Raw genomic sequence first — 14335 nt, 5'->3', positions numbered from 1 at the left:
TTACAGGATAAAGAGGAACAGAGATACTCAACCCATTAAGAAATAACTAGGTGGGTGATTCACTAGCATTTGTGGAAATGGCACCAACTCTGGTCTGCCTGCACAATTTATTAATACTTCACAGGAGGAAAAAAAAAAAATTATTTTAATCTCATAATGGATGATGAGCTGTGAAATTGCTTCTGCAGCAGCTGGGCACCCTGGGGGAGGTGCTGGATTGCACCACATTATGCAGGCTCTCCCCACACCTCAGCCTTCCTCCTGCTAATCAGACATGTCAAGCCTGGGTGATGGGGAGGGGGTGCCCCTGCTTCTGTTAGATTGCATTACCTCTCTTTTTGCAATCTGTGTCGTTTTCTTGTCAATTTGCTTCGGGGTCCCAAGTCTCTCTTTGCATCTGGGCTCAAATCTGAGTGCTTCTGTGGTGAGTGATGCTTTGGGCTTCAAAGGTCCTGCTTTATCCCTGCCACTACTGGCTCTGCTGGCCTGGCTCACAACATCAGATATATAGAAATTCAGCAAATGTACTGGGACTGCCCCAGTCTGTGATTTCATCTGGCTGGTCCCCTCACTTTCTAGGCAAGAGTACCAAGAGCTGTTACTCCTGAACAGCAGCTTTGCTTTGCCCTGGGGAGTTTGGGCTGGGACCATGAGCAGGACCAACCACTACAAATGCTGGGAAGTTTTGTTTGTGTACTGGAAGGACAGCCTGGGGTTAATACTTCAGCTGCAGGTGAGAAGGTGGTGTAGAGAGAGGAACAGAATCGTAGCTTGGAATAGAATCTAGGTTGGAAAAGACCTTCAAAGACCTTTGAGTCAAACCATTAACCCAGCACTGCCAAGTCCACCACTCAACCATGTCCCTCAGCACCACATCTACATGTCTTTTAAATTCCTCCAGGGATGGGGACTCCACCACTGTCCTGGGCAGCCTGGGCCAGGCCTTGAAAGTCTTTTTGGAGAAGAAATTTTTCCTCATGTGCAAACTCAACCTCCCCTGGTGCAACTTGAGGCTGTTGCCTCTTGTCCTATCAGTTGCTCCTTGGGAGCAGAGCCTGACCCCTACCTGGCTCAAACCTCCTCTCAGGGAGCTGTGGGGAGCCTGAAGGTCTCCCCTGAGCCTCCTTTGCTCCAGGCTCCACAATCCCAGGTCCCTCAGCTGCTCCTCTTAAGACTTGTGCTCTAGGGCCTTCAGCAGCTTCTGTTGCCCTTCTGTGGACACTCTCCAGCACCTTATATGTATATTGATGAGAGCAAACCAGATGTAGTGTGGGGCCACTGAAGAACAGCTTGCAGGTTGCCCCCATAGCTCCAGGATGTGCAGTGTTTCCATCTGGCAGTGTGTTAGTGGTGGACTCCAAGGTGGCTAGAGGTGTGCCCTGGTGTGCAAGGACATGCAGAGAAAGTTTGTCTTTGCTAATGAGAATAAATATATATATATACACACATATGAAAAAAAAGGGGCACATCTGGAAGAAAAAAGACTTGATTCAAGAAGGTTTGTGTTGCCATTGTGGCTTTGCTGGAGGATCTTGCTGCAGCCTTCTAGGTAAAGCAGGAGTGCTTGCCAGGATTCCTGTGGCACAGAGTGTGGCCCTGCTGACCATGTGCAGTGGGCTGGGCCACATCCTTTGAGATAAAACCCTGAAAAACTTGCTACAAAGCATCTGTACCAAGTGGGCACAAAAGCATTTTTTAATCTCTTTATTTTGGAGCAAATTGATTTGCTCAAACACCTTCATTTTTGAGCAGAGGGAAAATACTCTCTAAGACAAAACCCAAATTGGGACAAGTGTTGTTCAGAATACATTTTCCTTCCTGCTCTGAGTCCTTCTGGCTCGACTGAAACCAAATTGAGTTAATTTCTTAGAGTGTTTTCTACTAATTCCTCCTTGCATGTGCTCCATGAGTGTTTCCAGGCCACCTTATCTCTTGACCTGCTTATGGTGCATTATACATCTTTATGTAATGTACCCCAAATCTGTACAGCCCAGCAACGAATCTCCATGAAGTGCCCTCATATTATGCAAGTTCAGGATGCCCTGAGACACAAAAGGCAATTATATAAGATCTGTACTCCTCAAATAATTCTCAGAAATGCATGATATTCTCGAGCAGAATATTATCACATTCCTTGTGTCTGCTTCCAGGCAAGATACTGGGAAAGAAAATAAAAGATTTTATATTTGTCTGGCCCAGCCAGTCTAATTTTAGTTCTCCATTGGTTCCTATCTCAGTGGATGTACAGGCCCTTCAATACATTTTAAAAACAGGCAAAAATCATCATTGACAGTTTTAAGGAGGCTGATGGAGACAGATGACAGAGGTTACACTGTGCTGACACAGAGCAGAGCTCGCTCATCTCCTGGCTTTCCCTGGAGCACTGCCACGTTTGCTTTGAAAGACTGGGGAAGAATAGCCACAAAAACATGCAGTGAAGTGAAACACTTCCCTCGTCAGTGTGGGTAGGAAGCTAAAACACAGAGGAAGGTCGATGTTGCTACAGGGGATCTGGGAGCAGCTCCACACCAGATGTGCCTTGCAGCCCTAGCCCTGCTTAAGAAGGTACAACAAAGGGGCTTCAGGAGCCCTGGGTGATGCCCACCTTTGCATAAGCCAATAATGAATGCTTCTGAAAATGCTGTCAGACTTGGAGCCTCACTATCCCATCTGCTTATTTGGAAGTTGAAGTTTATAGGGACGTGGTGTTGTCATACTGACTTCAGCCTCCAGAGCTGGATGTTCTATAGGGACCTGGGGACTCCCTGGTGCTAGGTGTGGATGTCAAAGAGCTTAGCAGAGATGCAGGGTGGAGGAAGGGTGGTAAAACCAGATGAGGCTGTATCTCCCCCCAAATGCTGTCTAATATTGGCCAGTATTTAGGTCAGCACGTTGATGAGCTGCTGGGCTGATTGCTTAAGTGGTCTTGAGTTCCCAGGAGGACAATATGTGGCTGTAGGATTGAAGTGGTTTTGAGAGCTTTTCTCTCAAGCATGTACTGGTTGGCATGAGAAGATGGATCTGTAGGGACAATTGTCCCAACAGGTTCAAGTGGAGCTCTCTTTTGGGACGTGCTGTGGCCCTGACAGGGTCCTTCCCTGCACTCACCCACAAGGCAGTTGCAGCCTGGCAATGAGAGGAGGACAGGCTGAGGTACCTGAGGTGGATTACATGTTTCTTCCTCTTTATTCCTGGGGGGCAGCTGCTTTCAGAACTCATTTTTGTCTGTGTTGCTGGGGAATTAGAGGTCTGTTTCTCTCCCCTCAGAAGGATGAACACCACCTTACTAATCCTTTCTCTACCATTGCATGCTGCAGTGCTGCCTCCATGGGGGTAGATCTGCCTTCGTGGTAACCATAACCTTTTCCTGAACCAGAGATTTTCCTCAGAGAGAGGCCTTTGGGATCTGTGGGGGCTTTCCTGGGTACATTTTTAATAAACACAATAATTTGCCTGCAAGCCTGTTCCCTATTCCCAGTTTGTTCCATGGGATGGTCATTCCCATGCCTGCAAAACCCACTCACTCACAGGGCAATGGAGGGAAGAATGATAACCAGGACAAAATTGGTATAGGTTGTGCTAAACCAGTCCCTCTTCAGCATCAGGCATTGTAGCTTTATAGATTTATATATATTGCCTGTAAATAATGACCTCAAAAAGATATTAAATCTTTAGAAAAAAATCAAGCCTAATTGTAACTCTATTTTTGTTTTCCATTTTGGTTTGTGTACGGTGTATGACTTTTGCAGAGACATTTTTATTCCAGGAAAATGACAGGCCAACAAGAAGCCATAATTGCACTGATTTTTAGAAGTGCCTGCATTACTACAGATCTGATGTACTGCAAGACATGAATCAGAAAAATTCTATTAAAAAATCTCTTGAATGGCTGACACAGGAGTATTATCCACGATGATTAATTTGACTTGGTCATTATGAACACAGACAAGTCTGACAAAATTGCATTTCATTCCCTGCTGAATTCATAAAATCACTATACACATAATAAGAAGTTATAGTTCTCTGCTATCCACTATTCTTGACAGGATTCCAGTTCTGGATAAGATAGTGATTTAAGGAAAAAAGAAAAGGGAGTTTGGAGCCTTTTTAAAAGCCTCCAATAGGGCTGATTTCTTTTGCTATAAATTGTTCATGGAACTCCATTATTTTTAGCTTTTTTTGGTGAGGTGGTGATGCAGGTCGGTCGCAGCTTGGACAATAGAAAAGCTGACTGTAAGCTTTTATTTACACCAAAGGGGATGCAGCAGAATCACACGTGTGTGGTTCACATCACGAATCCCAAAAGCCCTGTTGAGCTGTAGCTGAGGGCACGGGGCAGGGGCTGGCACCTCTGTTGCCTCTGTTCAGCCACAAACGAGTCCTTACCCAGGTTCTATCTCAAGGACTGTCCATCATACAGGTGATGATTAATACCTGGTACCCTCTTCTTCATCACCTACCCACATAAATGAGGTACCACTGGACAGGTTGGGGCCAGAGAGTCCCAATAATGTTGTTCTGACTTTGGTAGCATATAAAATAACAGAAAAATAAAACCAAACCAGCAGCTTCCCCAGTGAGTAGCAGAGTTGGGTCATGGCTCTGAAACCTTTATCTTTCTGAGTGAACTGAGATTTTCTGTCTCCCCTGACTACTGCTGGCTTGTTCCCTTCACAGCCCCCATCCCACCAAGCACCATGGCACCACACTGGAGCTGTGCCTTTGCTGCTGTAGCAGCTGGCCAAGGAGATCTTGGAGACATGGTTTAATGGTCATGGTACTGTTGGATTGATAGTTGGACTTGATGCTCTTAGAGGTCTTCTCCAACCTTAATGATTCTATGATTCAATCATTCTGTGAAATGAATTTGGAGCAAGGTGGGGCTTGGTCTCTTCTCCGAAGTCACCAGTGATAGGACAAGAGGAAATGGGCTTAAGCTGTGCCAAGGAAGGTTTAGACTGGATATTAGGAAGAATTTCTTTGATGAAAGAGTGATGAAGCATTGGAACAGACTGCTCAGGGAGGTGGTGAAGTCCTCATCCCTGGAGGGGTTTGAAAACGTGTGGACAGGGTACTTCGGTACATGGTTTAATGGTCATGGTGGTGCTGGGTTGATAGTTGGACTTGATGATCTTAGAGGTTTTTTTTCAATCTTAATGATTCTATATCAAGTGAATTCCATGTTCTCCTGCCACCTGGACCAGTGTTTCTGTCCCCGTGGCTTCAGTGCTTTGCACCAAGCAGAAAACCTCTGTGGTTCACGTGCTGGAGAACCTATCAAAATCCCCTTCCTGCAAATATGATCCTGCCTGTGCCAAGTAATGCGTGTTGTGGGAGAGCAGTTTGTCGTCTTTTGAGGAAATGCAAGGTAGCTCACCTTCTCTAAGCTTTGATTTTCCCTTTTTCATTGTGTTTGGACTCTTTTCCTCTTTATAAATGAGGTGCTCAGGGTTGGGGTTTGGTAGGTGGGTGATTCCCTTCTCTGCAGAGGCAGCTGAGGCTGGTTGTGTGAGGAGAAGCCATCAGCTGTTGAGGGAAAGGCCAGGTGAGCACCAAAACATTTCTGTTGGCTTTCACCCAGGCCAATGGTGGATGAAAGCCAATGGGGTGAGCAGCAGCAGGTGTCCTGCTTGGGAAGAGAACAAGATTTAAGCAGGCCCTGCTGGGAGGGGTGTGGGGAGAGTTTGTCTGCTGGTGGGTGTACCAGGCAGAGTGTTCCTTAGGAAGGACCCTCTGACTCTCTGAATGATTGAGGTAATAATATCTGAATATGATCTCATCTGCTGTTTCCCCCAGGATGGTTTTGTGGGGGGTGCTGGGTTCCTTCCTTTCTTCTTCTTCTCAGTTGTATCACCTGTGGTGGGTGGGGTTGTGGCTTTGTTTGTACCACCCCTTATTAGTCAAACTATATTGTTGGTGTCCTCCATGCTGTTTGAGTGTATGATTTCCTCTGCTGTACCTGTGACTGGCTGGGTTATGTTGTTCTTCCATCTCCAGGAGCCAGATAATAAATCCATACTGATCTTCCTGTTGATAACCTTGTCTTTGCTGACAGGGTATCCATTTGGCAAAACAATATGGCCCAAGGCCTTGTCTCAGCCTGGCATGCCCTGCAGCTTGTGTCAACACTGGCACGTGGTGAATCCTGTTGTATGTGTGTAAGAGAAACAGGGAAGGTCCCTCTGTGACAAAGCAATGTGCTTTTCTGGCTTCTGACGTGGTGCATCATCCACCTTTGGTACAACTGAGATAGCTCACAAGCCAACAGCTGTTTTTTTGGAACCCCTTCCCCAAGCTGTGCTGGTAGAGCTGGTGGTGCTGGTGGGAGAGGAGCTCTCTCCCTGGGGACACAGCCCTGGGGCACAGGCACTGCTGCCATCCCTGTGTCCAGCTGGATTTAGATGGGAGGTGAGGGAAGGCCTCCAGCAGCAGCTCATGTGATGGTGTGGGCACCCCATAACCTCTGTGTCTTCTCATGCCCACCAGGAGCTCAAGGTGGAGCCCTTGGTCCTTCCTCTCAGCCTCTTAGATAGCCATGGTTGTCCACTTTGCAGACTTGCCAGGTTGGTATTGGTCTGCTAGGACTCATCTAATGTCTGAAGTGTCTAGAGGGTCACATTCCTACAGCAATAAGCTCTTCCAGGGAAAACCTAGTTAGCAGATGAAGGATGGTACAACGTCCATGGTGTTTTGTGTCCCCTGGATGATTAGGGTGGGATGGATCACACCAGCCTGAGCATTTCCTGGTTCGTTACCAAGAATAAATGTTCTCTCTTAGGCTCATATTTGCTGTTGAATGATATTTGACAGAGCAAATATTTACCTGCAATGATTCTGCAAATCTTTATCCTTCTCCTTATGAGTAGTATTTGTCTGAATTGATGCTTGGCTGCTGGATCCTCATGGATAATCACACATGAGTCAGGGGGGAATTGGGGTCACTGGCCACTTGCCATGCTGCCAAGGAGAGCTGTTTCCCAGGTCTTGGGTCAAGTCATGTTCTCTGTGATTAACACCAACGTGTGGTGGAGAGATGTTGCTGGCTGGCTGTGGAGTGGTTTGTAAAGGGCAGAGCTTTCCTCCCCTTCCAAGAGGGGGAAGGCAGGAGAAACATGAAGGTTTAATTAGCAGACACGCTCAACGTTTGCAGCTCCCTCCTGGCTCAGCCACGCAGTGAATTTGCAGTGGCTTTTCAAACGTGGCTGTAGTTAGGGCTTTGGCTGGATCCCAGCAGGTCCCTCAGGAGCTGCCCTGCACTGACAGGTCTGGAAATCCCTCAGTCTCAGATCAGCTGGACGTGTGGAGCTGCCTGGCCACGGTGCAGGGAGGGTGGGTGGATCCAGACCAGCCTCCTCTTTGCTGTGGTTGCTGGGATCACTCCCCTGGGCTCAGGCCCCTGGTGTTGGGCAGGGTGGGTTTGTCACTGGGTGGTTGGTAGGAGCTCACCAGGGCTTGGCTTTGTTTGCAGTCCCAGAGGAGGTGCAGCAGAGGAGCAGGAGGTGAAGCAGCAGCAATGCTGACTGGGGGTTTGTCTGATGGCAGAGGGTGTGCAGGGTTTGCAAGAAGAGGCTGCCTGTTTCAGCTGATTTCAGTGTTGCAGGATGCAGAGGAATAATGTGCAATCACAACAACTGTCATCTGCTTGAGAGTGGAAAATCCTGTATCTTTTTTTGTGTACCCTAGTGGGCAGCCTTTCAGCAGAGCAAGCTTCTGTGTGCTCGTCTTCGGAGTCCTGGTGGGATGAATGAGTTCAGAGCAGCTCACTAACCTAATTTGTAATGCATCCTTACAATGTATAATTGGCTGTTTATTCAAATTACCATAAGAATAGAAAATATACTCTGCAACGTAGCCCACGTGGTGGTAAAAGGAGTGTGGTGTGTTACTGGCAAAGGGATTGAGACGATGGCTTTTGTGCACGTGGTGTGAGACCATCCCTCAGGGGGACAGAGATGTCACCTGGGATGTGTCAGTAGGTACCGTGTGTGACAGTAAATCACCCCCCATCCTGCCCTTCCAGTGTCTGTCTGTCTGATCTCCCTTCGTTATCTTTCTAGAGGTCTATTTAAAACACACATAGAATAAACACCCCCTTGCTTTGGAAAATTGTAGTGCTAGGGTGTAAAAGCTGGTGAGTGCCAAGGCTGATGATGCTGATTGGATATTGTCTAATCTGATTTTGCTTGTGTACAGCTTTGATTGTAATTTTGATTTGTCTGCACAATACTGTAGCTGTTTGGAAAGCTTTGTGATTTCAACACGTCTTTGGGTTTCTTTTTTTCCCCTGGGTGTAATAGAACAGAGGCAGAAACGTGCAGGGGCTGAGCAGGGCAGCAGAGCTCTCACCCTCCTCACAAAACCACCTCAAAACCCTTTGCTGAGCTGCTTTGCAGCAGCAGAAGGGACTTGTCGTTTTGAAGAGGGCTTTAGGAAATTTGGTGTGGGTTTTTACATAATTTCGTTAAGTACAGCCAAGCCACTTGCTTCTAGACCTGATACCAAACTAAACCAGCTGGAGGAACAAGTTTGCTGTGCCATGATTTGTTTAAAACCCTTCCCTGAGAGCGTGCAGTGAAATCCTCTTAAACAACTGGGAAATAATTGAAGCACCTCGAAGAGTGGAGCCCAGCCAGAAACTGAACTACTAGATGTATTAAATGGTGTCTGGCTGTCTGCTGTGGTGCACGTCCTCTCAGCCCCCTGCCTTCCCCCTGTGATACCACAGCTAGGCAGAACCTGGCTGGAGAAATAACAGGGCTTGAATTTCCCCCTCCCAGGAACTGTTGGTACAGAGCAGCCTCAGCCTGGGCTCTGCCTTGTGATTCCTGCAGACTCCTATTTCCCCCAGCCAGTGGATGTGAAGGGTTGGGTGGGCTGTGCAGTGCCTGCTCTTTTCTCCCTCTTTTTGCAATGGGAGGGGAGAGGTGGTGGTTCAGCTGAGCAGAGGTTGAGCCACTTCCAGCCCCAGTTTTGGAGGGGGGCAGGAGTTGACCCCCTGCTCTGACACGCCACGTCTCACAGGCAGAGCTGGAGAGCTCCCACTGGAGCCCTTCCACCTAGCCACACACACTTCCTTCCCTCCTGCTCCTCTCCCACTGACTTCTGTATTCTGGTGAAATCTGAGCTGTATTTTAGCTTTTTAAGGGTTTCCCCCCTGCAGCCTGGGGTGATGAAGAGCATGAATCCGAGTGGGGGCTCTGGGGCAGTGGATGAACAAAGCCTACAGTGCTTGGCTGGTTTTGCACACTTCTGGGGGTTCTGCTCTCAAATCGAGTATTAAGTCAAAATCCAACCATGAAACTAAGTGATCTGGGAAATTTTGCTTAAAATCCATGTGTATAATACTATGGCTAATCAGAATTTCATATGCTATAATAATATGTGAAACAGTAGAAGTTTAGTGTAAGCCTCCTCTGCCAGAGACTCGTTATGTTCTGCATTGATAATTAATGATTTTGGATAGATTCACACTTACATTATGAACCAGGTATCCTTTCCCCTGTGGGGCAGTTCCACCTCACCTCTTATCAGCAGTCCTGGTGCCTTGGGAAGCAGCCTGTGATTAAAGAACCCAAAGTTCTGCCAGTGGCACCAGCCTCCTAGGCAGGCATTGATCTGCTGCCTGCTCATCCCCTCCTCAGTCCCTGCAGCCAATGGGATGGATGCAAACACTGCCTTTCTTAAAAAACAAGTGAAGGCTGTTTCCAAATCCCTCCCTGGTTGTAGCTTCTGTGCTGGAGTTTGAGGAATCCACGAGAATTTTGTTGCAAAGTGCTGCTTATTTCCACAGAGCTAATTCTGCTTATTTCCACAGAGCTAATTCTCAAAAAACCACTTGAAAATACCAAGTGTAGGTGCTGTAAGGGCTGAGCTGGGTGCTCAGAGAAGGACTTGGAGTTAAAAATGCAGCAGCTGGTTTGGAAAGGGCTGGGGGCCCTGTGAGCACAGCTCACCTGGCTGCACTCTGGGCTGGAGGAGTCTGCTGAGGTCCTGGGAGGTGTGCTAGAGGGGTGCAGGGTGGGAGAGGGGAGCAGGGGGGATGCCCTGGGTGGGTCTGAGGTGTGTGAGGACCTGTGGTGGCACACAGTGCAGCACTGCCACACTCACTGCCTGGCTCCTTAGTCACAGCCTGCTGGTGGCTGGGACTAGAGGTGTCTTGTTATTAAAACAAATATAAATTCCTCTTTTCACTGGAATGTGCTTTTGTATTTCTGACACAGAGTCACTTTGCTAAAGCAACAAGGCAGTGATCCTTTGCAAAATGTCTTTTTCATGTTTTAGACGTATAACAGTCAGAGTGAGAATAACGAAGACTATGAGATCCCTCCCATAACTCCTCCCAACCTCCCTGACCCTTCCCTCCTGCACTTGGTGGACCACGAAACTGGATATCACTCCCTGTGCCACAGCCTCCCTCCAAACAGCCTGATCCCAGCGTACCCCTACCAGAACATGGACCTGCCAGCCATCATGGTCTCCAACATGTTGAGTCAGGATGGGCATCTCCTCTCCAGCCAGCTACCCACGGTCAGTGACTTGCTCCTCTTACTATCTCAAGCCTCTGTGTATTTTGAGTTGCCATTTGAGTACAGAACAATGTTAATGATGAGCTGTTTGCAGTGGGGGTTGGGAAGAGCTGGTGATACAGCCCTCTGAGGCTGGGGTGCGTGGCAGATGCTGTAGTCACCTGCATGGCCGTGCTCATGGTGGCAATTTTATGCTTCCAGTTTGTTGTCTTCCTGAGCCTTGTTAACCACTGCAGAGCAGCTAGTGGGTGATTTTCCTCCATGTGTGTAACATCCTCACTGAACACAGCAAAGGGCTTGTGCTCCATTCCTCTGCTGACTGCCTGCCCTAATAGGAAGGACACTCTCATCAATAAGCAACTCAAGGGCCAGATCTTTCCCTCCAGTTTTAAAGTATACATGGAGGATGTGAGGTGGCCAACCACTGGAGAAACAAAAACATTGAGATATATTCACTCATGGTATAGGACAAAGCAAGGACAGGAGCAAACCAGCTCAGGAGCTAGGTGACCAGTCCAATTCCAGTCATACAGCAGTTGCCAAAAGCCAGCACCATTATTACACACATAATCCTCCCTCTGCTTCTGGTGGTGTCCCACCATCACCAGAGCTCAGCCTGCAGTGGACATTCAGGGAGCCCTCCCAGTGACTGAAAATCCTTCATAGTGCATCCCCCACACAGATAACTCCTCCATACCATGGGGGCAGAGCCACTCTTTATGCTGCTAACTCTAGAGGCAGGACACCTGATGGTGATGCCAAGGGAGGGGCACTTGGTGCTGATCTCATTGGTTTTCACCCAAGGTTGGCCAAGCTTTGAGAGAAAACCAAGAGGAAGATGTTTGCTGCCTGGTTGTGGACATCACCCACATGTCAACTCTGATTCAAGGCTGGGGCTTTAGACCCCAGCACTTCATCCATCCCCCGTGTGAAGGTGACCAACCAAAACCACTAGTTCATAGTCCCTACACCCTGCATCCTTTCTCCTGCTGGGAAAAGCTCCCTCCCCATCACCCCTGTGTCCTGCTGCCTGGGTGGCCCCAGCAGCATCAAGCAGGAGAAGCGTGGATGCTCCATGAAGGGAAAGCTGTCCTGTTGATTTCCAGGGGAACAAGACCCCTCCTGGCCCTTGCACACTCACATTGCCTCTTGGCTCACGCCGTGGCAAGGAGATACCTTGCAAAGTTTCAGATGACTCTTCTGTAGGAATAAACAGGGGAGGGTTAATGAAGTAGAGTGCAGCTCTGGGAAGAAACTTCAGAGCTAATTAGACCTTACGACGCTTCAGCAGCAGCACTGAGGAAAGGTTGTGACTTGATTTTGACAGTGGTATTGAATTAACACTGTTGCAGTTTAATAATATTTTCCTCTTTAGCAGATACAGTCCTGTGTTTACTTTTCTGTGCTGTTTCTCTCTGAGATCATTGATTTTCCTGGGTGCCATTGGACAGCATCAATATCAGAGTTAATTTTGCTTAAATAGCATGCCTGTGAGTCCAGCAGCCTGCTAGCTGGAGAACATTTGGTGTTGATTGCTTGAATAGATAACAGTCTGAAAGGTGGTGATATTTAAATATTTAAATGGGATATTATCTCTTAGTCTAAGAAAATCCCAGGGCTTTCTAAAGTCTTGATGCATCTCCGACTTCCATTGTTAATGTGGTTAAGAAAAATATCATCTTCTGCCCATCAGTATTGAATACAGGCCTATTTCTATGGAATTTCTATTACTTAGGGCTCTGTGTTAGCTTTTAGGTTCTTAGGTGATTAAAACATTCATTTCTGAGACAAAAAGAGTCAATTTCAGATGAAATATTTTTCCCTGGTTTAATTTAAAGCACAGCCCCTTTGCCTGACCCCTATTTTCATAACATGATAATTTTACCCTGTGTTGATTGCCTCATTTTTGAGAGGTGATATTGCACTTATAAATCACTTTCCAAAATACCTAAAGAAACAAGAATAGTGGCATTTATTAAGCAGCTTCTCTACGTCTGAAATAATTTATTTGGGAGTAGTCCTTGGGAAATGTTCTCTTTCTTACTTTATGGTACTGTTTTACAAATGCAGCATTGTGACAATAAATCAGGATGGAGCCAGAGAAGATAAGAAGGGGGCTTAGTGGGCTGTAAATGTAGAGTAGAGAGATTAAGATTTGTTTGCCCCCTTACCATGAAAATAAAAAATCCTGTGAACCCTGAATTTTTGAGCTGATAGTGAATTGAAACTGGTTAGTTTGAAGTGGAAACCTTTGGAGCTGTGATAGATCTTCAGAGGTCCCAGCAGCAAAGGAAGTAGATCAGGGGGTGAACTGCATTGCAGTTTTAGGTCAGAATTAAATCCTGCCTTACCCTCTTGTCCAAGCTTTCTTCCATGCCCACTCAAATTCCAGCCCTTTGGTTTTTCGGATGCCTGCATCGAGTCTCCAATCCAGTCCACAATGGCCACCTCCATCCCCCAGGTCACACAGAATTCCTGTGAATAGGAATAAAAGCAGCACGTGCACGTGGGAACACAGCAAAATCCCAGGGCTGGAGCAGGCTCTGAGCTCCTGCAGTCCATACCTCGTGCCCATGTGCCCGTGGAGCCACAGCCCGCTCGGTGGTGGCCCCATGGAGCCAACCATGCTTCAGGCATCACTGGGCCATGGCTGCTGCCTTGCCCAAAATCAACCACCCCCCGTGGTGGGAAGCCAGGCTGGGAGCCAGCCCTGCCTGCCTGCTGCAGAGGAGGTGTGCAGAGGTGTTTGCTTTGTCCCAGGACCCACGTTGCTCATGCAAATGCTGGAGCCAGGAGCTTCTCTCCTTGCTGCTGCTCTTTGCTGTGGTGGTGCCAGGTTTTGCATACACAGCTATTTCCTGCCTTGACTGCTGTGGCTTTTGGTTTGAATACAGTGGCTTATGACCAGCAAGTCAAGGTAAAATGATTAGACATTGGTCAGACTTCTCAGCTAAAGAAGTAGCTTGAGCCTTGGGATATTTTTAAGGCATCCTCATGAGAACATCTCAACCTGCTGAAGAGATGTGAGCGAGGACTCGCTGAGAGAACTGGGGCTTGGGAGTCTCCTCTACAGCTTAGAAGTGAAGAAGGGAAATACAGGTGGAGGTTGCTGTCCCCTTTGGTGTGTCTCTTGTCCTGGCGTGTCCCAGTATTATCCTTAGATTGAATTAAACCTCCCAGTGCCTCTGCAAGGGAGGAGCCTTGGCATTATGTAGATGAATACCAAGCCAGAGCGAGTTTAAATCAGCACAGACATTCCCATGGCAGGGTGAGAGCTGGAAAGGGTGGATTTGCTGCATGCCAGGCCCTCCTCTTGGATCCAGCCCACCTATGGGTGGGTCCTGTCAGGACCTGGAGCCCCTCATTCAAGCAGAGCAGCTGTACCCTGATGGGAAAACCCAAAGCTGCCATCACCTCCTTATCCCCTCAGCACCATCATCCCCAGCACAGGCCTCCACGCCCCTTGCTCTGCCCTGTGGGCCAGGTCTGCTTTCTAGAACATGATTCTTCACTGCCATTTCTGTCACTTTATTTATCTATTTATTTATTTGAAAGTTGAGGTAGTTTTCAAATGCTGAAGAAGGATGCAGGGAGCTGCAGGGAAGCAGGGATGGATGGGCAAAAGTGGGCAAAGAGCTGACAGAAGGCTGGTTAGGACTGGTGGAGTGGTGTGCAGGGAGGCTGAGGAGGAGGCAGGGCTGGCTCCTGTGGGGAAGGCATGTTATTTTTTGTTTTGGTGACAAGAAACAGAAAATTCTTCATATAGCAGATTCTTTTTTTTCTGCTGTCCTCTCTTTCACTCTAGGAAA

The 14335-nt window shown here is 47.7% G+C and overlaps 1 protein-coding gene across 1 annotated transcript in view; it reads left to right on the top strand.

The window, feature by feature from the left end:
* The window catches only part of TOX2 (TOX high mobility group box family member 2), a gene marked incomplete at its 5' end in the record, with an annotated part of 81399 nt that overhangs the window by 15723 nt on the left and 51341 nt on the right, over positions 1 to 14335 (top strand). Inside the window, one exon of the mRNA XM_008936055.1 lies at positions 10282 to 10527. Coding sequence (XP_008934303.1) covers positions 10282 to 10527 — 246 coding nt within the window. The remainder of the gene's footprint in view (positions 1 to 10281; positions 10528 to 14335) is intronic.

This window comes from Merops nubicus, unplaced genomic scaffold (genome assembly GCF_000691845.1).
Source record: "Merops nubicus isolate BGI_N331 unplaced genomic scaffold, ASM69184v1 scaffold5392, whole genome shotgun sequence".
Classification (NCBI taxonomy): Eukaryota; Metazoa; Chordata; class Aves; order Coraciiformes; family Meropidae; genus Merops; species Merops nubicus.
Note: the sequence above shows the minus strand (reverse complement) of the source record. Positions and strands in the feature narration are given on the sequence as shown.